This window comes from Cygnus atratus, chromosome Z (genome assembly GCF_013377495.2).
Source record: "Cygnus atratus isolate AKBS03 ecotype Queensland, Australia chromosome Z, CAtr_DNAZoo_HiC_assembly, whole genome shotgun sequence".
Taxonomy (NCBI): Eukaryota; Metazoa; Chordata; class Aves; order Anseriformes; family Anatidae; genus Cygnus; species Cygnus atratus.
This window is the reverse complement of record NC_066396.1, coordinates 24,176,954-24,200,525: the sequence shown is the minus strand read 5'-3', so window position 1 is coordinate 24,200,525 and position 23,572 is coordinate 24,176,954. Positions and strand designations below refer to the sequence as shown.

The following is a 23,572-nucleotide window of genomic DNA, read 5'->3' as shown; positions in this document are numbered from 1 at the left end:
TGAACTATGAATATTTAGACAGGCTGTCTCCAGGATTCTCCTGTGCAAGCCCAGAAACCAAGGGAAATTCCTCTTTGCCTGTGCATTTTCAAAAACCACCACCAATGACTTTGCCCAAGGGGCTGGGGCATTGTGTGGTGCAAACCTACCCTTGTCAGTGCTGCCTTAGTCATGACAGTGATACATGTGCTGACGTGGGTTTTTGGACTGAGATGTAAAAATGACACAAGTGTTCCAGTTCATAGTCAAATTACAACCCCAGGAGAATGGTCTGATGAGTATGTGCCAAACATCCCTTCACAGTTTCCACTAATTTGCAGAATTAGGATTATTAATTTGGACTCACCTGCTGTGTAGCAAAATGTGACAGTCTGCATGTAGGTTTTTTTTTCAAGGCTTTCTGTATACTTAGTTTTTATTTGTTAACTTACATGCTAAACCTAAAGTTGATTCTGTTTTGTGCATGGGTTTGGTTATTACTTTATCAGTTTATTTGATAATACCTGACTCGCTAAAAAGGTTAGGAACAAGGCTGTATCACAATGCATGCTTTTCTAAAGAAAATATATTTTATATTTGTTGTGCTTTGTGAAAATTATGCATAATTAACTACTTCAGTGACTGAAAAAAACAGCAGGGAATAAAGGTAAAATTCAGTTGCTTTGAAAAAATAATCTTTTATACCCTTCAAGCAGCTTCTGCCTCAAAGTTAAAAATATGTGGGTTTTTTGTTTGTTTGTTTGTTTATTTGTTTTTGTTTTTTCCTATAATGAACTCAGCAAATACAGGCTAATTAGGTGGAATCTATATTTCTTCTTGTTGTGCTTTTTTTTTTTTTCCCCTTTTTTTCTGCTAGCCACAAGCGGCTGCTTTACATTACGTCTCTGGAGTCAGCTGCTGTAGTTTAGCTCTGATGTTTGTAACCTTTAAAGGCAATGTGTTACCAAGCCCAAACCCCTGTGTTCTTGGGAGTCTTGCTGTGAACTTCAAATCCTCATGTTCTCATGGATCAAGTGTATAAAGATTGTGTTTGCTCTCACCACACTCCTTATCTGAAATCTCAGTATGCTCTAAATGTTCAAAATCAGGAAAACAGCTTCTCCTTGCATGCTGTCCTCAAGTTCATGGGAAATTATTTAGAGAAGCGCATGTTGCATGTGCTTTGCTTCTGCCCCTTGCAAGTTATGTGACACCACAAGGGATTTACACAGCTATGTTTTCTTCCACATAGGTTACTTTCTGCAATGGATACTACTCTCTCCTTAGAAAAGGTGCCCAGTGCTTTTTCACTGTTTGAGCACTACGCGGACAGTCCAGGAAAAAGCAACCAGCACTCTTTAAAACATGTGGCTGGTAAGACTCTGAATATTATCTTAAAACTAACAAAAACTAACATTTTGGCAATGCTTTCTAAATTCTGGGAAGCTAAAAACAGTATCTATTTGAGAAGTATAAATTTGCAAACCATATAATTAGCAATCAGAGTTGAATATAAAATGAAGTCTAATTGTGCACAAGTGTTTGGCTTATAGCAGGGCATTAAGATGAGCAGAGGGAAAAGTGCTAAACAGGGGGATTCTCGCATTCTTGCCTCGTTTAAAATATCAGTATCTCAGACTAGCAGCAGATCTCTTACCTGTAAATCTCCTGGGGCTAAAGAAGTTTCTGCTCCCTTGCAGGCAGGGACAGAAGACTTAATCAAACGGTCTCCCGAGCCTGCTTCCTCCACGTGGGGGCAGCCCCAGCAGTGCTGGTGGGGGGAGGAGAGCAAGGGGCTGGCTGATGGCTGAGGTCCCTGGGTTTGTGCCATGTGAATGAAACCACCTTGAAACCCGTCCGTATGGGGGGATGTGATGTAGCTGGGTGTAGCTAGTGATAACTGTAGCTGGAAACAGCCTCTACTGAGGACAGTGGCAAAAACTGCATGTGATAAAGAGATTTATTTGTCTCTATCTCATATTGCATACACTGTAAAAAGCCTGCCTGTGTAGGCTTTCTGCTCTGTCTGTACACACACCTATAGAAATTATCTGGTTCTGGTCAGCGGTCAAGGAAGATCCCTGCTCCTCATAATGGGGTCTCAGTCCAGTGTAACCTTCTCAAGAGAAGTTTTTTTTTCTGGGATCTCACACCTCACTGTCATGATTTTTGTGACCTCTCATACACTGTCACACATGACACTGCCGTCATAGTCACTCTCTGGCTACTCAGGTGATGCCCCTCTCTCATGTTTGGTCCCTGCGCAGTGCAGCTAGAGCACAAATTTCCATTAGGTGCTTTGTTCCCTTGCTGGATTATCAGGTGGGACATTGGAGAAGTGCTGTCTTGTGCAGACTCTCCTGTGTCTATTATGAGCTGAGTGCACTCAGCAATGTTACTGTGGGAAGACTGTCTCTCTCCTGCAAGTGGTCACTTAGTTTTTATTAGATGTAGAGGTACTGAATATCTCTCAGACCTTCACTTCCCTGTAAAGTTCGTGAATTTGCCTAAGGTATTCCAAACTTCTCAGGTGAAGTCAGGCAGGCATTTGTGCGTGCAGTGTTACCTCAGCTTTATTTCTTTAGGAAATCATATGAAAAGATTTTTTTTTATTTTTTTTTATTTTTTAACCTGCACTTACCAAGTGTTCACTTAGTACTGCAAATGTGCTATCTATTGTAGTTTAGTTCCTAGACTCCCTGTCACAGTCCCCTGTGTGCAACCATGCTTTCCTCCTAGGTTGCTATCTACTGTCAAGGTCATACAGTAGAACAGACCTAATTATTACACGCTGTATTTCCTTTTCCCACAAGTCACTCCAACATGTTTTTCCCCAGACTGCTGAGATCTGCTTTTCAGTTTTGTATGCATTAGCTACCATGTTTACTGAACACCAAATGGCTCCAGACCAAGTTTGCTTTTACAAACTGGAAATGACAGCTAGCAACCAGCCTTCAAGGCTCTTCATCTTATATGCTTTCTACTCTTTTTTTTTTTTTTTCTTTTTTTCTAAAATACACGGTTTTCATTCTTCACTTCCACTTCTAAGTATTTCAGTGGCTATTGTGATTTTTGCTTTGGTGAGCAGTAGAGCAAATATATATATATAGTTTTTCAACACTATGCCCTTCCTGAAGGAAAATGAATGTAAATGCCTACATGAAATCAATTTTGAATTTAAAGCTCTCAGTACATCATTTATCAAATACTGAAGGCAAATGCCAGACACTCTCAGAATTTGTTTTGACTGAAGCCATTTGATGAAATAGACGTGAATTTGCTATGTTTCTCCAATCAACATATTTTTCCTTCAAAATAATAGTCTTTCACTGAACAATTTCACAGAACTTTATTTTCATTGCTTCAAAAACATCTTTCCTTCAAAACACCCTCTATTTCCAAATTTTCCACATCCACTAATGGAAAGTCCTTTTCTCTCAAATTCTTCCTACTTCCATGTAAACTACCCATTAACAAATGTGTAAGCATAAAGAAAACCTTGCAGTATGCCCTTGGTCACACTGGAACAAATGCTCTGTCAGAAGAGGAGTTAAGTCATTTCAAAATCAGAAAATCATTATTTCCAAAGCCCACTGTGAGTGCTGCCCATTCATAGCAAAAGACAAGGACCTTTGTGATGGTAACAGTCATTCATTAAAATCACAGAGGAATGTAAATGCTCTTTGTCTTGAAGTTCACGAAGCAAAGAAAATATTATTTACTATTACACCAGAAAGGTGTAAATATCCATAAAATATTTGGGATTATTGTTTTCTCACCTGGGGGCCATGGAGATCAGGTAGCATTAACAAAATGTTTCCTTACTTCAGTGAATCACCTCAGTGAAAACTGAACTGATCAGAAAATGTCCCACTTTTCTGTTGAAAAATACAACTTAGTCAAAATTGTGGTGCAAATAGTTCTTTTGTTTGACTAAAATTCATTTTAAAAAGGACCAGCATTTTGATAACACAGAAATGTTCTGTTTCCATAGAGAATAGTTCAACTTTTTTTTTTGCTTTGAAATTACTTCCTTTCAAAAGTTTATTTCTTATTATGCAAAAGTAAATTAGAAATCAAATGCTTTTCATTGTTACTGAACTCAATTTTGATCTGTAAGGTTTTTTGTTGTTGTTGTGTTTTGTTTTTTTTCAGAAGTCTCATTCATTAAGCTAGCTTCTCTTCAGATTTGGCATAAGAATAAATATTGTAATTGTGGGGTTTCTGTGATCATAAATGGCAGTTTCCAGGCAACTTCACAGGAAAAAAAAAAAAAAAAAAAAAAAAAGCTGATTTTCCCACTGGGTCCACTAAAAGGAAGTCCTTTCCTAAAGGTGATCAATTTCTAGATTGACCAACAGTAGATGCAGTCAAAAGACAGAATATGTATTGTTTTTAGCAATGAAAAAGATATGTTTTCTTCCAGTGGGAAACAGATGTAATCTTACTGTACCGGTAGCTCTCTGCATAAATCAACAGTCAGCATCTGCATTTGCCTTGTACATGCCACAGGGGATCATCATCATTACTATGAAGATAACTGAGAAAGAGTAAAAGCTTTCTGCTGAGATTCTAACAGAGTTCGTGCAATATGGAAATTTACTAGATGAGGATAAAGACCCATGTATTTTTGTTCCCTGCATTTACTTTAACAATGAACATCTTTGGGGGCTTTTTGCTTATTTCTTTTCCCTCCCTCTCCGTTAAGCCATATTAGAGGGAAATAATATCTCAGCAGGGATGGATCTGTGCATATCAGCAGACAAAGTTTAAATTAAATTTGGGGAACTGTGCTGGTCTTTGAAGCACTCTTTGTGAGGGATGCTCCTGACTGTCTCATGGGGTGTAGATGTTTTGGTTAAGGCAAAATTCAGGCTCACCAACCCACCAAGGATCCGGACCACGCTGGGTTTACAGGGGAAAGGACCATGCCAGCCAGGAGTACCCAGTTGTCTACCTGTAATATGAGTCCATTTCTGGGCAGACGGGATAGCAAGGAGCCTGCTCCTCAGGCTTAGAGTGGAGGAGGTCTGAGCCTTCCTTATCCTAAAAGCATATGCCTGTTGTTGCCAGTCTATCAGTGGATTTGAGACTCTGCATGAATCCCACCCCAGTGTGGTAACTCCTTTCCCCTGCCTGTGTTTCTGGTGTCAGTTATGTCCATCTCTGCAGGAGGCTGTCTGTTTTTCCAAGCTCCCTCTCCCCATCAGTGATCTATCCTGTGCTGCTTGCTGCAAACAAGTGCTTTCAGTCCCCACTTCCACAAGCATCGTTTCCATAGGATTTTCACTCCTCTGGTGAGGTCAGATAATGTAGAAGGCAGTCGCCCAATGGAGCCTGCACTGAGGTCCAGGGTCTCCCGGCCCATCTGAGGAGACGGCCTGGAGGTAATAGGCGTCTCCTAGGGTTTCTTCAGTGCATGTGCCTGTAGAGTGCCTGTGAAGTGGAGTGCAGAGGTGGAAAGCTCTCTCTGTGATTGGAGGGAGCAGGTCTCCTGGGGAAAGGAGAGGGGTCCTTGATGCCACTGGGGTTTTGTGACAGTTCTGCATGTCCATGATTGCCACAGGCCTGGGAGGCGGTGTGCTGCTCCAGGAGGCAGCTTGCTGCTCCCCTCACCCTGCTGGAAGTCTGAAATGAGAAGAAATTACTCATCTGTGCATTGGTCCTGTAGGGAAGGACATTGAGATCTGCACAATGCATGAACGCAAGCTTTGTGCTGGATTCAAGTGGTCCCAGAACTGGATCTTAATTTGCTGGGACTGTGAGGGAAATGGGCCATCAGATTCTATTCTGAGCAATTAATTTCTTTCCTCTCTAGTTCAGACAGACCTATTGCTCCAAAATTTCACCAGTATCGTCCATATTTCAAATATTTGATGTATTTGTTCTGTGAACATAACAACCATTGGGAAAATAAGCAACTTTGTTGCCTCTTGAACATGTAGTAAATTCACCTGAATATACAGGGGTGTGAGTAACAACTGAAGACTTCCCATTCAGTCCCACAGACACCGAGTGTAATACCTCAGGAGCAAAACTCAGCTACTAGCACCTCCATTGCTGTCTACTGGACTGTGAATGAAGGGGATGCCATTGACTGCTTCCAGGTGTATTGTATGGAGGAGCCACAAGCCAGCAAAGATGAGGCAGGTGCGTAAAGTCTTGCCTTCATGACAGCAGCAGCCCTTTCTCCAATGATCTCAGGTCAGCAGAGGGGAGGCCGAGCTACAAGGGAGGGCCCAGGATGCAGTGAGGAAATCATACATAGGACAGATAACAGTAGAGGAGAGCATGAGGTAGATGACATTTCTTCTCTCCTTCATGCCAAATACAAGTTAATACTGTGGTCTGCATAGTGCAGGGCAGTTGTTCATAGAGAAACAGCACCATCTGTATTTAGGTGCTTTTATGAAGCAACCCGACCTTCAGAGAGGATGTGTCCCTGCTGCCCCATGGGTAGTAATGGGGACTGCAGACAGAGGTCCCAAAAGGATGGACCTGATTAGGTTTTTAGGGCCCTGCATGTACTTCGGAAATGTGTCCTAATAAAAAAAAAAAATACAGGAAAAGATAATCAGTATTTACATAGTATTTCCACGTTCCAGATTTTTTTTTTTTTCAAAATGACATTACATTATTTAAAGATTAAATATGGAAATTGAGAAAAGAGGATTCAAATGCTTATTCATTAAAAAGCACAGGCTGATCACAGAGTCACTTAAAACACCTGGGTGCTACACATATCCATGTGTGCATGTGCATATGTGTGTGCACACTAAAGGATGCATGGGATATAAATTCCACTATAAGAAATGGTTATTCTCTAAAGAAATGAAACCAGGGTTGATAATTGTTGATTGTATGTCCCAGTTTGCAGCTCAGTCCTCGGCAGGACTGAGAATGCACTCAACTCAAGAGCATGTCGAAAGTTTTCTGTCAAAACTGAGCTGGAGTAAAATATTGAGATCTTGGCTGGTATCACATTCTGGACTTTAACACACTATTTTTTACATATGAGTTGAAAGTAGCAATTATAGGCCCCTACCAGTGAAATGCATAGGTGTAACAGCCTGTGTATGTTTCTCCTAGCTTTGGTGGAAGAATACAGAGTGACAGTGAAGGAAAGCCACTGCATTTTGGAGGACCTGGAGCCAGATCGCACTTACAGTGTGTGGGTCATGGCTGTGAACTGTACAGGATGTAGCTTGCCCAGTGAAAAAGCCATTTTTAAAACAGGTATGTACATAGTTTGGCATTTGATTACCGTAAGCTTCAGGTTCTTAGGGAAATTTTTGTCCATATTGTTACTAAAGCAGATAAAGCTGATTTGTTTAGTCCATCTGGTGGATAGCAGGCAATTCACAGTCATTTTGCTAAAAGATGGCAACATAATTGCTCCTGAGAGGAAATTTGGAAGTATTCAGATTTGAAGATGTTTCTGATCTCAGGTCCTGTGACTGGGGCATTGGGGCAGCACATTTTGAACTTCTCTTCTGAGTGGGCTGCAGTGCTCCAGTGCAGCTCTGGGAAATCCACCCTGCTGCTCTCTGCCACTGCTTCTCCTGTGGAAAATGGAGGCAGCAGCTGCATGTTTTTGCCTCTTTGCTATCCTCCCAAGTACATCTATGTTGCATTGATTAAATGATTAGCTTTTCAGGGGGAGGCCTGCTCTGCAGAGGTTACATGCCACGTCTAGCTCTGTGGGACACAAATCTCAGGTGTGGCTGTGAGAGGCTCTGCTGCTGTTTAAGTGGTGTAAATTGGGATGAGTACTTAGACGAGTATTGTTTATGAGCTTCATTTGACTGATTCATTTTCCTGAGTTTTAATTTCGTATTGACAAAACTGTTGCTTCTTAAATTACGAGCAAGATGAAGCATCTTGTGTTCAAGACTTTATCTGAGGCCCTCATGCCAGATGATTTTTCTAGTGCTAGAGGGTAAAAAAAAAAAATCATTCTGCACTTGAATTTACAAAATAAAGACAAGGATACTCAACATGTTCATAATGTAATAACTTTGTACAACATTGAGTGTATTGTTGAAATCACTTGGCAACAATCACAACTTCAAGCCTCTTGCTTATTCCATTAGACATCAAATTTGTTAATTTTCCATGATATTCAATTTGCTGTTCATATTTTTCGCAAAGATTTTCCAAAGAATTTAAAGTAGAAATTCAAATGTTATGACATCAACAATGTAGTTGTGGGCATGGTGCAGAATTCCTTTGAAGTGGTCAAACAATAATGAATCATTGCTAGCTAAGTCATTATTTATAAAGAGGTCCTCACCCGTCTCACCCAAAACTTTGGTACCTCGGATAGCCCGCTTAGCCATATGAACTCAAAAGCAAGAATTTAGGGTGTTTATTTTCAGTGTTTCAGATGAAAAGTCTGTAGGAGAAAACCATTTGCTGGTACATACAGTTATGGGAACATTAATAGTGGATCAAAGCTGTGTCTCTTCCAGTTGTTGGGAACTCCCCCAGTGCATTGGGATTGCACTGTCAGGCCTGTGGAAAAGGCAGGAGGAGCTTCCCCTGTCTCTGGCTCCTTCACGTCCCAGACTAGCAGCCTTTTCTCCTTGGGAACACGTTGTTTCCTAGAAATATTTTCAGTGAGGGAATGATGGTGAGGGCAGCAAATATCCACCTACACCCCTTCTATCTGTCCACCCAGGAAAGTGGTAGAGTCACTGTCCCTGCAGGTGTTCAAGGAAAGGTTGGACACGGTGCTTAGGGACATGGTTTAGTGGGTGACATTGGTGGTAGGGGGACGGTTGGACCAGATGATCTTGGAGGTCTTTTCCAACCCTAATGACTCTATGATTCTATGATCTAAAGGGATATTTGGATGATAACTCTGCAATCCTAAACTCAAAACTTGTCTTTCAAAACTTATCTGATACTTATCCTGTATCTGAGAGACAGAGCAAGAACATAACCCATTTCCACTCTTTGCATCTTGTAAGATCACTTATGAGTGTGCAGGAATATTACCAGGAAATCAGATATGTGTTCTCATTAGAACAGCTTGAGTAACTACAGTTAATTTGCTAAAAAACTCAGAAGCACAATAACAACTTTTTCTGGCTTTCTGACTCCATCTATTCTCTAGACAGATAATTTCAGATAAAAAAGTGTGTGAGATCTTGTGATGTATTGTTTGCATATCCATTAATGTGAGTATGTGTGTCCGTTTCTGAATGCAGGCATTTGGAGATTTAGCTATTAATTTTCATTCTCTAGAAATAGATACTTTTAAAAATAGACAGTAATCATGTATGTCAGAAGAGAATTAAAGGACTATTGCCAAGGGAACTGCACAGATTTATTAGTCAATAAGAATCTATCCCACAGATTCTTTGCTCTGGTGAGTACCTAGATTAGCTGTTCCTGTAGTAAAACATCAAAATTGCATCTTAACCTGGAACCTGATTTTCACTAAACCAGGAAATCAATATGTACTTCTGTTGTTTTTTTGTTTGTTTGTTTGTTTCCTTTTCTGATAATAAGAAGTTATTTTTGTTAAAAAACAGAGCGCATCTTGAACGTTCACTGCACCTCTATAAGATTATCTTCTCACAAAATTGTCCTTTTTCCATCTTTTACCTAGTAGGCCTTCTATTTGAAACTTAACTACTTTAAAAGCAAGACAACTTCCTATGACATCTTTAAATTAAAAACTTTTATTTTAATGATTAGTGTTAAGACTGTTTATCTGAGAGTCAACAACAAACTGCAATGTTCATATGTTGCTGTTCCCTGGAAAGAGATAGAGTAAGTGAATAAAACTAAACAATTTTCAGCCTGTGATGTTGGGTGTGCTATTTTACACAATAGCTTTTGATTACTTGCATTCAGTGCACTGCTTTACATTCAGTTTTCTGTCTTGCAGTAGGGCTTGCAGTTCTTAAACCGAGGCTCTAAAAATGAGAAATTACAGGACCAATTTTTAGAATCCGCATTGCAAAAATAAACAGGACATAATTAAGCAGAAACTCATCATTACCCCTCAGATCTGCCGCAGTACATTTCTTTCTGATGCAGTTCATACAGAAACTGCTGAGGACAGGATTGAGGTAACCTGGGCAGGGCTATACATAGCAGAGTCTTGATGCTCTGCTCCATAAAGAACGGTGGAAATGGTAAAAATGTGCTTGAGTAAAGGCATAAAAATCTCCTTGGACATTCTAAGGATGTGAAGGTATGCACATATATTCACAGTGACTTTCCCAGCATGTTTTTTTCCCCTGTAATGTAACCCTCTGCTGTTGAAACACAAGTAAGCAAAAGATCATCGCTGGACAGGTAAAGCTAACTGTCCTTTGGGTGTTTTGGGGGGAGATGAGTATTCTTTTCCCTTGACAGCGTCTAAGCAGCTGCTGGTGCCCGCCTTGCAGTGCAGCTAATGTGTTCCTGTGTCCGCAGCACCCGCCATCCCCACCATCAAGGCTGAAGACTGCATGGTGTGTTGGGATACAGCCACCATACGCTGGCATGACGGCTCAGCAGCAGCAGAGTCCTTCACCCTGGAGTACTGCCGACAGCACTCGCCGGAAGGAGAGGGTCTCAGGTCAGTGCTGCAGTTGCAAATGTTGCTCAATCAGATTAGGCAGATGTTAATGAGCGCTCCCCAGACTGCGGGTCATTATGCAAGAGATTATTCTGTCTTCAGTTGTCCAAGAAAGAAATCAGCTTCTGCATGCTGAAGAACTTAGTGGCTGGATACTAATCTATGAGATTAGGCTGAGAGATATAAAAATACTTCCTTTTTATTCTGCTTAACCAGACAATCCCTTTCATTTGGGGTCAAAACCCTGGAGATGTTGCACTGTCTGCAATCAACCAGTAGTTGCAGGGCTGTGCTGGCTGGGGAAGCAATCACTCCCCCACAGCTGTGATGGCCCCAGCCAGGGCAGGAAAGGGCAGTTGAGCTCTGTGGGAGAGAGTGGGATGGAGGAGTCCAGCCCAGTGTGCTGTCTGCTTTCTGGGGAACAAGATAGGAGCCAGCTGGGGAACACAGGAAGGACAATACTGGTATCTCAGTAATGTTGGTGACCCATCTGTGCCTGTGCAGATCCATCTCAGAGCACAACAGATCCCAGTGCTGTCCTACTCTGCATGTGTGTGTCTGCACCACTCTTTGCAAAAATACCACAGGAGTCTGCAGCAACTCAAAGAACAGCTTTGAAATTCAGGGTGGCATGCTCTTATGTGAGACTCTCTCTGGTTTCCCCTACACTAAGTGTGGGTGGCATACAGGAGAAGCCAAGAAGGTACAAAGATACCATTAAGCAGTGAAACCATTGGCTGTGTTGAAATGCAGAAAAAATTATATGGTAGTCTGTATGTCCTTATTTTGTATTTTGTTGTTGTTGCTGTTTGTTTAAAAAAAACAACAGCAACAAAATTCCCCCTGCAATAAAAATTAGTTAAGTGGATTAAAGAGTTCACAAGTTTCTAGTAGACAAGTAAATGCATTTGTGTGTATCTTTTTCCTTAGAAAAGTAGACTAAAAACAGAAAGAAGAAGCTTCTGCAAGGTTGGGAGACCTTGTTTCACCCAGTACCAGCATGCTGTGTTAATGCAAACAAGAGGAGGAGGAGGCATTTTGCCCAGATTTCCTGCTCTCTGAGAGGGCAGCCATGACCTCCTCTGTTTTATACATATTTCATGAGGCCATCAGGTTGCTGTCAAACTGCCAAAGTCACTGTCGGTCAGGGATAATGTAGCTGCTCCCCAAATCTGGGCTGTGTACTTGTCCTTAAATTTTTTTGCTGTTAACTGCAATTGCCTCTTTTTCTCAAAACTGAACCAGTAAGTGTGTCCATTTCTGTAATCTGTGAGAGAAGTGCTGTTAACACCAAGCCATTTGCTAGTGTGGAGATAACTGTTGCAACAAGCTGCCAGAACTGACCCATTCCCTTTTTCGAGTAAGCTCGTGCAAAATCTAAAATGTTTATAATTATATGGAATCACATTTGACTTTTTGGCCTTTATGTGGGTAGCAGCTGTCCTTTTACTGTGACAACTATGAAAAATTCACAGAGGACAAAATCATGACTTTTCTCAGAATTGCTTCAGTTGAAAATCTCTGTGTTTGTGGAAGGGTTCTGACATCTTTTTACGGTGTCAAAGACCACCTTTTACCACTTATTTTCCCTCTTATTTGCCTCTCTTTACTATTCCAAAAGCAACCCCCCTAAGATTAACCTGGAAAGCTTAGTCCATAATGGCACAGGATATTTCAAGGATGGAGAATTTATTTATTTTTTTAATTTCTGTTTAATTTTTTCTGTAAAAAATAGAAAGTTTGTGGATGGAGCATACTGCCTGTATTGCTCCCAACACCACTGATGTGCAAGTTAGGACTAGAAATCAATTCCTCATGTAGCTGATCGGTGAGACACATAGCTCCAGGTGGTGAGTCAGGTCTTAGATGGGCTGAGTTGCCTTTTGGAAGTACATGTAAGGAGCTTTGAGTTACTCTGTCAAGTACCTATACTAGGTGGAATAAAATAGTGTTTATACCCACCTAGGAGCATTTGAGCCTTGAAATACTATAGTTTCTATTGGCTACTTTCCTTGAAAGATCGGAGTTTGTCCTTCCCCCATTTCCTGAGTAACACTCGTCTTGGGGACCTGCCAAACACACAGCCTTCTGACAAACAGCCTGTGCCTCTCATGCTTGCCCCGGTCCCTTAGCTGAGCAGTTCCCCCATCACTGGGTGGGAGTCCAAACACATTTCCCAGCAGCCTTGTAAAGTTCATACAGCTGTTCTCAGGGGCACAGCAGGTAAGCAGCAGTGAGGGAAGGCCACCTAGAGAACTTGTGGGCAATAATGTTCAGTTGTCTCACAAACTTCACTTGGAGAAAGCGACTCAGTCTCAGCTTGCATGGCTGCTTTCATGCATGCTGTTCTGGCAGCCCACATGAAGCAAGGGACACTGCCAAGGGAGCACGCAGGGTGAAATGCCCCCATCAAACAGCTGGGGCTGTGTGTGGAGCCCCTGGATGGGACTAGCCCACTGTAGCCTTCAGTATGTCCTTGAGCAATCCCAGCTCCCCAGAGAGAAAACTTGAGGAACCTCTAGAAATAAATCCTCATGAAATGTTTTCTTCTACATGCCATCGGAAAATCTAGATTTTCCTTTCTGGGTTCTCTTTGCCAGCTTGGCATGGTTTTGTATAAAATGGTGTTAAACCTTCTACAACCACAAGTCCCTGGCCTGCTGCTGTGGTTTTAAAGCTCCTCATTGGGTTGATTCTTTTCCAGAATCTTTATGAAGCTTTGCAATGTTTCTTTCAGTTACCAGAGCTCTGCTATTTTCTTGCTGTTCAGACTCTTTCTGTTGAGAAGTCAATGGAACTGTGGGTGGAAGATGGAAAACTGTGAGAAGTGTAGTCCAGGGATTAGGTGTGTGGGCTGTTCAGATGGAAGCCATGTATCACATCATGAGAAATATGTAAGACTCAAGGAGACAGAAATTAGTACATTATGCGGTGAGTTCATAGAAGTGGAAGTGACTGAATGTCATCCTCTCCACTAATGGGAGACTGACACCACTAGTGACTGAAATTTTCTGTCTACTCCAAGAACAGGTCTAACACTGGAAACAGGAGAGCAAACCTCCCTCCTGTTGTTTTGCCCGTCACTCTCCAGCCAGCTCAGGAAGCAATGTGTAGAAAATAGGGTATCTTCCTCCTCTCTGACTGTTCTGAGTTTGACATCTTAGGTAGAGATGAAGACCATTGCAGATGGTGCTTTGTTGATCTAACACTGTGACAGACAGAGCCAGGACAGAGGAGAGGAAATGAAGCGTGCAGCACAGCTGGAAGGGAACTCAGAGAAATTTGCTCTTTATATTTAGCTTCTAGGGCTTTTTTGCACTCATGGTGTACCTCTTTTGTGTGCTTCTGCATCTGTCTTTGGAAGCCTGCATGCCTTCAGCTATGACTTGGTATCAGTGGTACCTGCACAGGTCTGGAGGTGTTGTTTCAGTGTGATATTGGGGGTGGGAATTACAATGACAACACAGAGGGTGTTATGAATCACTATGAGGCATATCATTTGCTGGGTTTATGCAATATTAAGAAATATCCTCTAGATGCTGCTTTCTTGAAATAAATGAGGATGCTGATGAGAGAAACATGCATCAAAACACAGCATCAGGTTTTCCTAAAAACAGGGAAATCACAAATGTAGGAGACAGTTTCTGCTTGTCAATTTAAAGGTGAAGAAGCATGTAACTCCTTTCTGCTCTGCTTTGAGTACCTGAAATTTGGAGCCTGCATTTTGAAACTTACAGATTATTCTTGGGAAGATAAAGAGGAGATAAATAAAATATTTAAATTCAATGTTTCTTGAATTTCTGTGCTCTGAAATTTTTATCATGATACCAAGATGTTGTGGGGAAAGTGTAAATGTGATAATATTTATGCTAAAGGCCAGAATGCATCATGCTTTGACAATAACATTATTGCTTTTCCAATCACCTATGAAGTAGTCAGGTATTTTTTACGCAGTGGATCTACATGTTGCCAGAAAAAGCTTTCAAGGAATAGCTTAGTGTACCTTCATCTCATCTCACCTGCAACTACTTGCTCAAACTTCTTTCTGGTGATTTGTGCTTCAGATCCACACCAAAGATGTCAAGATGGTGCTCTTAAAGAGCAGATTGGACTAGACTTATCTAGGAAGCATGGAAACTTTCTTCAAAGCCTGGGTGTCCACTTCTTTTCCAATACCTCAGCTTCCACCCCCATTTTCCTTTCTATTGCTTCCTCTATATTTGCCTCCTTGCTCAGTTCCTATGTTGTATTTTTGTTCAACTCATTTTTCCATTTTCTCGTGTTCCCTGTACACAAACAAAGCCTTTTTCCTGTTTCATGTGTGAAGTTCACTCATGAGGGTTGCGCCTCTTCCCTGAACCTTCCAGGAAGAAGTGATCATCCTGCCTAACTCCCAGTGCCTTGCTGAAGTGCTGTCATGGTTAGGGCTTTGGTTAATTACAGGGGTGAAGCGAGAGTGCAATTGCTTCCATGTTTGGGCAACCCACTTCTTTTGTTTACTGCATTAGTTCTAGCACTAATGTAACACATTCCCCAAGGCAGCAAGGCCCAGTGCTGATCGTGCAAGAGCTTCAAACTGTCTGAAATTCTTTCAAATCAGAAAGATCACAGAGGCATCCAGCACTTTTTCTCAATGTATTCAATCACTTTTAATGTCAGCTCTCAGTACGAAATACATGTTACAGACTAATAAGGATGAGGCACCAGCCTTTCCCCAGGATGCTGTCCTAGACACAGAGCTCTACGTGGTGTTAACAGGAATACGCTGTATGTAGGACTGTATGTGAGATTTTAGCTTTGTCTGATAAATGCAGCAGAGGGAGGCGTGTTAAAAATCCTAATGGATGAGCACTGATTATTCTTCAGATTGTGCTGCTCTCTGGTGGGACATACGGGGAAAAACATTCACAACAAATGAATAGCAATGATCTTACTTCACAGCTGACTTGCCTGCCTTACCTCCTCTGGGATCACAGTAATTAGTGGTGGTAAAGGTGATTTATTTAATCTGGCTCCCTGTGGAGATATTACCTGCAGGAGGCAGACAATCCTGAGCTCTGCTCTCAAACCCTGGTTGGAAAGGAAGGTGCTTTGCATGCTCGCTAGAGACAAATCTCCTGCTTGTGAATTTGCTGGAGTGCAGAGCAACACTCCTGCATTCAGCTCTCCCTCTTACAACTGAGGTTATTGTCTTTCAGCCTGGAGGACAGGGAGGTTATCTCAAAAGACATGTATTATGCTTGAAAATTCAATATGTGCCTTGAAGACTTCCATAAGCATTTGTTGGAGGAAATTGTCTAATCTCTACAGATACACAGTCTTTACCAACAGGCATACAGTGCACTGGGTATACACCATCTGGCTTTGCCATGTGATGCAAAAATGAGGAAAAGCAGGACCCATTGTGTGAGAATTTGTTAAGCCAATCTTTCATATTCCCAACAATATATAAAATAAAATTGGCATTTTTCTAGCCATCCAAAGTACTTTCACTGGTGCTTCAAAGTGCCTGTGAAGCAGATTGAGTGGGTGCTGACTCTCATTTCCCTGCCATGTGTCAATACTTCAGTGGCTGAGGATGCGAGGGCTTGAGCTTTTTAGACACCTCAAAGAGGAGGCAAAGCAGGGCACTGTGCAAAGGCAGTTCTCCTGCTGCTGCCTTTTTCAAAACCAGCCTGTTAGAGCGCATGTCACAGCGAGGGAGACAGAGCCAAAACTTTGTTGAAGAACAGTTGGTGAGCAAGGCATTCATAACAAGAACTGCAAGGTTTCTATGTGGTCTTCGAAAAGGGTATCCCTTCTTTTGGACCTAGAGCGTGTGCCCCGACAGTACAAACACAACAAGAGTGTTCATAATCATGCAGCTGAATTAATTACAAGCTTTTTTTCTTCATAAGCTTGTTCATTTTGTAATGCAGACTTTGTACAGGAGGTTGATGAGAATTTGATGCTGTGCTGCTAGCATTTTATGTGATGACTTATGCTGCAAAATAAACATAAAGTCAGTGTTGCACCAAATGACTACACTGAGCGCAAAGGAGTTAAGGAACAAAGGTCTGAAAATTTATCAGACAAAGTAGTCAGGATACCTCAAGTACAATTGCAAAGCTCCTGCAGAACCTGTTTGTTTTAGAAAACAGTGACCACCTTTCTGTTTTGGAGTTTCTCTATGGTGCCCGCTTCAATAGTCAACAATATGTTTAGGTGGCTTAGATTAGTCTTTCCTTTTTTGTATATCTGCATGCATTTTCATGTATGAAAACCTTAAATATTTGCAGATCTTTTTCTGGTATAAAGAGAAATGAATTGAAAGTATCCCTGGAGCCCAATGTGAACTATTTCTTCTACTTGAGGGCTGTCAACACATTTGGGACAAGTGAACAGAGTGAAGCTGCTCTCATCTCAACTAAAGGTATATCACCATTTCTTGATGTCAAAACAATGGGGTAAGTGGGCAAAGCAGTCATATAGAGTATATAATTTTCCTCCAGAAATCATAACTGAACTTCCCGTTATGGGAGCAAGAAAGCTATTGAGATAAAAGGCACCATATTTTATCTCCTTAAAATTAGCACAATCTGAGACTACTTTACTTGAAGTTGGTAGTTGTCTGTCAATTTAAAAGTGTTTTGACCTCAGAAGGAAAACTGTTGAATTCTCTAATTCTGTCAGAGATTGAAATGACTAAATCATCCATCGTTCTTCCAAACCAGCCTCCAAATACAAATTTGCTATTCTGAAAAAGCAGTTCATTGAAAATTCAACAATCTTTAACACAAAAGACTTCTTTGTCACCTAACTAGTTATTTTTTTGGGTAGTATAACTCGTTAAAATCCTTGGGCCTGGTTTCCAGAAGAGTCCTTGCATTGTTGCAGCTTTCTGTTACTCCTACCTGCCAGCAGGCACAACTCTGTCCAGCTAAGGTGACAGTAGTTGTTATTTAATATATTATGGTTCATCTCATGCTGATATTGGTAGCCTCTCTGAACTGGCGTTTCTTTGTTGTGAATTATACCAGGAACTCGATTTCACATACTGAGTGGCACAGCCCATCCCGCTTTGCAAATCTCCCCTGATGCAACTGTGATCTGCCTTCCCGAGAAAGCCAAATTCACTGGGTGAGTAGCCTCATGCCGAGTGCAGCCAGCCTGGGGGATTCTGGATGGGCAAAACTCTTGCTTTTCTCTATAGGCAGCTTTCACACATCACTAACTAATTTTGTAGAAGCACTGAATTTTTCAGTCATGCAGCCCCTGTACATTATGTGACAGACCTCCTTTCAAACATTGCAATCCTTCAATAACGCTGGTAGCAGCAGTGATGTAGGTGCTAGGCAGAGTTCAATGTTGAACTGAGGAATCTCCACAGAAAGTCAAAGGCAATGGTCAAAGAGAAATTACCTACTGGGACAGCTGAGTTTGCCTGGGTCTTTGGTCACTGCTTAATCCTTGAGTGCACTATAGTCTCAAACAAACTTGTTCCTGCACTGAAAAGATGAGATTTGTTGGTTTATTTTTGAATATGTTGTGGCTAGAAGTAATCTCTCCTTTCACTTTGTTCCTCACTTTGTAATCCATTAGTAATTTTAGGTGATGCTTTGTGATGTAACTATAACAAATATCACAATATGGTTGGTCTATCACCACACTCACTTTACCATATGCCTTTTCCACAAATAGGTTTCCATCAGTCCTGGGTGAACCGCTGCCTGCTCGGGGACGTCATTACTGGGAAACTGTTGTCTCTGCCTGCAGAAGCTACAGGATTGGGATTTGCTATGAGACAACACCTCAGAGCAGTGTCCTGGGACTGAGTGATACTTCCTGGTGCATGCACTGCTGTCCTACACAAACCAGGTAAGCCTGAGTGAGTCTGGCTGCTTGGGAAGTTGTCTGTCCTGTAAACAAAATTGGCGAGCTTCAAGAATGTCAAGAGCAGAAAGGACCTGTCTGCTTTCTTTCTGAAAATTTTGTAGCAAGAAAAGGACAACTACAAAGTATCTTAAAACCTCCTCCTCTTAATAAAAAATCATATAGTGCACCTTCAAAAAAATCGCAACCAGGCCAATTTACCTCCCTTTACCCAGCCAATGAATCAAAATCCCATTTATTACTGCTTTGTCTTTCCAGGATCATATCCTGAACCATTTCACAAAATGTCACCATAGTCCTTAAGCACAGTCTTTACAGAGTCTATTTCCAGCTTCAAGCCTCTATAGGGAATGCCTTCTGGTGCCTTGCCCTTCACAGCAACACGGACCCACCTGCTACTGAGGCAGGACTGCAGGGTAGTCTTCAGTAGGCCAGTGTCAGGAGGCCAGTGGAGGTTTGTGAGTCTCTTAATGATGTGAAGGTACTCTTGACGTAAACAAGTGTGGTTTTTTGGTGTGAGATCATGCGAATGCATGAACATAAACAGCTAAATGAAACACCTGAGATATGAAGGGCTTTGCCATAGCATTGCTCATGCTTAAATCCCCACAAAGACATATAATAAGAAAAATAAAGATGAACACAATTTTAGCAAGTCAGATTTCAGCATGAGAGTTTGAAGATGCTGAATGAAAAGACTCATCAACATGCTGGACAGGGCTTTGAAGCAATGCCGTATTTGCTTAGGTAGGCAGGTTATACACTGAGCAAAATTCTGTTGCCATGTGATACGCTGTTAATAGGTGGGAATTAAGTGGTACATTATTTCTGTTAAATCACAATGAGGAGGCTCACTGTATTTAATTTCCATTTTTCTGCAGCTTTCTTTACAGATTTTTTCACACGGGCATGATGAGCGATGTCCATGTGACAGAACAGCCAGCCAGGATCGGCATTCTGTTGGATTACAGTGGTGGCAGACTGTTATTCTTCAATGCAGAGAGAGGACTGGTGCTGTTTGCCATCAGGCACAAATTTACTGATGCTGCTCACCCGGCCTTTGCCCTGGAGAAGGCTGGAGTGCTTACCCTGCACACAGGAATGGAGCTGCCAGAGTTTGTGAAGCACAGCTAATTCCCTGCTTCACACTCTCAGGAATACTAACAGTTACGGTGTTAGGGTCAGGGAGGGAAAGGGGATAGTCAGGGAGGGATGTCAAGTTTTCTCTGATGAATGCTATGTGCATGGCTCTCCCTCACATCGTCAATAATTGTAGTTAGTGCTCAGCCACATAATCACCTTGAGCCCAGAGAGAAAACAGCACCTTCAGGTGGAATGTACACCTAGTGATATACACAGCAGTACTTTGGAGGAGGAAAAAATGATTTGTTAGATATGAGCTTTAAGAGGGGGGGAAATGTACTTTCCCTGTGAAGATAATGACAGTGCTTGCTGTCTTTTTAAAGTTGATGATGAGCCTGTGTATGAAATAAATGCATCTCTCACTGCAATACATGACTTCTTTTGTCAGAAAAAAACATCATTTCATCATTTGCCGGGACAATCAGAGCCGAATCCAAGATGATGTGTTTGAAAAATGTGCAAAACTTTCAATAACTGCAACATCTTGCAGGTTAATATATCGTGTGTTATTATTGACCAACTCTTTTCTTTAAATACACAAGAAAACTTGGAAACTTAGAAATCTGTCTGTTTGCAAAACAAGTGAATCCCAGAGTAGTCTCCACATCAGTCGTGTGAAGTTTGAGTATACAACACGTGCCTACCCTGCTCACAGCAGACTAACAGAAGCAACCCAACTGTGTTTCAGTAAATATCTGTACCTGTAAATAGGTACTCATGAAAAACATGTATGAGGAAACATAACATCAGTGTTGAAATCTTTTCCCATGTTTTTCATCCTCAATTTGTTGAGTGAATGGTTTCAGTGGTGAAGGGGAGGTTGCCACCTGGGACCTTAGAGAACAGTCAAATTACCAGGAACCTTCTTGTGGATTGCCCTTTTTCCATCGCTGCTTCTTGCCTTTGCACTTGCAGATTTGATGCTTCTAATTTCAGGCTTGTGGACATTTCTGTGAGCCTGCTGTGCTCTGCCCAGTTATCCACACCAGCACCAGAACCACATCAGCAAGATGCAGTGTTTCAGGGGGGTTGAACAAGGCAGGCTGAGTATGGTTGATGCCAGCAGAGGAATAGAATGCTGATTTTTCCCCTTGGCTTGTTCAAACCAAATTTCAAAGCACTACACAAATCAGTGGTACTGCTTTCTTCCTGCCTGCCCAAAAGGCAGAACACATGAGGGCCAGTGGTGCCAAACTCCAGTGAATGCTGGTCAGAAATTAATCTTAGGGAACGTGGGTGATTGTTTTAATGCTGTGCCTGCTCTGGCAGTTTCTGCCATAGGGGACTGCTTTGCCAGACTCACTTCTGCGCTCAGCTGAAGAGCCATACTCCCTGAAGAAAAGCAGATTTCAAGAGCCTAATAGAAAGGGTTTGCTTCTGAAGAGAGAACTTCAGTGGGTTACAATAAGGCTTCTGCTTTTTATGCTCAGAGGAGGTGCCTGCTGTTGCTGTTTAATTTATGGTATAACACCACCTAGATGAGTGTTTTAACCTGCTTAATGAGACATGCTCAGTGTCCCAGAGAAGGCACACTCTTTAAGTGTCACAGCAGGCTAGGGTGGTATGTTTGAGGCAAGATAAACAAGATCCTGTGACAATTTATCTTAAGCCAGAGTTCTTTTTGGCATTTCAATTAAAAAGCGCCACTTCCGAGTTCTTGCTGGGGAGAGAAGGGAATGAAAAAGCAGGGTAGTGTCTTATTGGCTCAAAAGGGTGTTTTGTAGCAGTGTGGAGAATGGTGAGAAAAAGGTCCAGGATTAATCGGAAAAGAAAGACAGCAAGGGTATTGGGGGCAATGTTATCATGAAGCCTGAGGAGGTGGAGGCAGAAGGCAGGACGGAAGCTCACACGGAGCAGATGGTAAAAAACTAAGTGTCAGGTCAGTGGTGTCAGCAGCGTGTGTTCCTCAGGCTCCCACCACCACTGAGCTCACCAGAGGTTTGGCTATCTCAGGAGCTTAACAAGGGGCTTTGAATCAAATCTGAAAAATCCCAGCATTGGGGCAGTTGTATCTGTGTTCTCCCCTCCCTGATTGCTGCTGTCCCAAGGGTGGGATTGCTTCACCAACACGAACATGACATATTGCCGAGGGGGCAGAGAGCAAGGAGAACAAAATGACATGAAACTATTTGGGTAGATTTTCAATTAAGGCAAGAAGCAATTGCCTTGTCAAACACAACTGTGTATTAGTAAACTGTGGTTTTAACACAAAAAGCTAAGGCTTCAACTATTGCCACACATTGCTACTCAGGAACCACCAGAACATTTCAGCTTGGCAAAATTTGTTTTTGAAAGCACCTCATTGTTAGAAATATTTATTTCATTCTGAAAAACAAACAAACAAGCAACAACAGTAACAACAAAAGCCACACCACCATCAACAACAAAAAAACATACCTGCTTTGTTTTCTTCCCAACTTTTATTTAAGGCTCAGATTTTTGGTTGGGTAGTATCAAAAACTGTAGTTACTGTTTACGTGAAAGCTGGATAAATGATTTGGAGTTTAAAATGTCACTGAAGACAACCCTAAAAAAGCTAATTTGACTTTCTAAATCTGGTCTGCACTAAGCCATGTCAAGCAAAGTAATGGAGACAGGAGATCCTGGTTTGGAGAGATGGAAGACAGTGTACAGTAAACAAAAAAACACTATGTGAGACTTAAGATTTGGTTTAGGCAGAAAAATCATACTAGTGAGGAAAGCAGATCCTGAAAGCCAAAATCAAGCTGCTAGTTATCATAATATACGGTGCAAACTCTCCTGCCCTTGGAAAACCTAGAGGTACATCTGCTCTTATTTTTTATTTACCTGATGGGCATGAAGTGGCACCATTCAGGAACTCACTTTCCAGAGGGTATCTATCCCTGAACATTTGAATATAACAGTGAAGTCCGTCTGACTTTCCGTTCAGATGAGCTGAGATTTTGAGACTTGTTGCATCCATTTTTCCTGGACATTGTAGTTTGTAGCCACGCACCAGAGAAAAAAAGGGCAAACAACTCCTGGTCACTGTATTTTTCCTGCACTTCATGAATTTAGCACTAGAAATATATTAAAAATTGTGTGACTTACTTTCCACCAGAGGACGTTAGCTTGGCTAATAGTAGCTAAGCCTTTGTATAAATGCTGGCAGGGTTATGTAGTGTGTGTATGCTGTCTGATCATCAGTCCATGCTTAGAAATACATAGGACTATATTTTAAGAGTTAGAGAAAGAACCATAAATGAGTACCAATATTTGGGGGTTTATTTTCATTCTGAAAGTACGGAAGTAGATACCTACCACTGCAATTATTATTAATAAATATTTGGAATGATCTGAAACATATTCCATTAAAAGGAAAGATTTCATTTCAGTGGGTTTTAGACTAGGCTCATAAACCATCAGGCTCTGAAATGAGAATATAGGCCTGACTGTAAGAGGGAAACATTGATTTCTACTGTCAAAACAGTGCCAGGCTGGAATATTGCTAGTATCTGTAGTATTGATCCACAAATCCTGCTTAGGTCTTTCTGCTCCAGAAAGATTTTAATGCTTCCCGGCAACATCAGGCAGAGGAGCTTGGCCATGTATCTGTAAACCAGAGAGCACGTGCTGTGCCTGCATACAGGGACAACTTTGCTCTCATGCGAGCCCTTTTTACAAAGGGATGTGTCACTAAAATTTAAACATGTTTGTACTGAAAGTGGTCCCCTGATGCCTTATTTTAGAAGTTAAGAACATCCTCCCCCTTCCCAATACTACTATTGTGGAGCTTAATTACATGTTATCACTAAAGCTGTTGTAAGACATATACCCAGTAAGGCACACTACCAATAAATTGTTGCTAAATCCACGGTACTGTGATATTGTCTGTGATGCACATGTGAATAACAATTTCTATCAGCAGCGGTTTGAATAGGTACGCAGCAATGGGTGTTAGAGTAATATAAAGTTATGATCTTTTTGAACTGTTCTCATTGCAGAATAATAAATAGGACCTCTGCTGTATTGAGGTTTAAA

The 23,572-nt window shown here is 41.5% G+C and overlaps 1 protein-coding gene across 1 annotated transcript in view; it reads left to right on the top strand.

Moving 5' to 3' along the window:
* The window catches only part of CMYA5 (cardiomyopathy associated 5), a 44,056-nt gene extending 24,495 nt beyond the window's left edge, over nt 1–19,561 (top strand). The window contains exons 10-17 of the mRNA XM_050716436.1: nt 1,232–1,353; nt 5,980–6,129; nt 7,069–7,215; nt 10,411–10,555; nt 16,834–16,967; nt 17,575–17,674; nt 18,236–18,412; nt 19,309–19,561. Of these exons, the coding sequence (XP_050572393.1) occupies nt 1,232–1,353; nt 5,980–6,129; nt 7,069–7,215; nt 10,411–10,555; nt 16,834–16,967; nt 17,575–17,674; nt 18,236–18,412; nt 19,309–19,561 (1,228 nt within the window). The remainder of the gene's footprint in view (nt 1–1,231; nt 1,354–5,979; nt 6,130–7,068; nt 7,216–10,410; nt 10,556–16,833; nt 16,968–17,574; nt 17,675–18,235; nt 18,413–19,308) is intronic.
* Nucleotides 19,562–23,572: the final 4,011 nt, after the last annotated feature.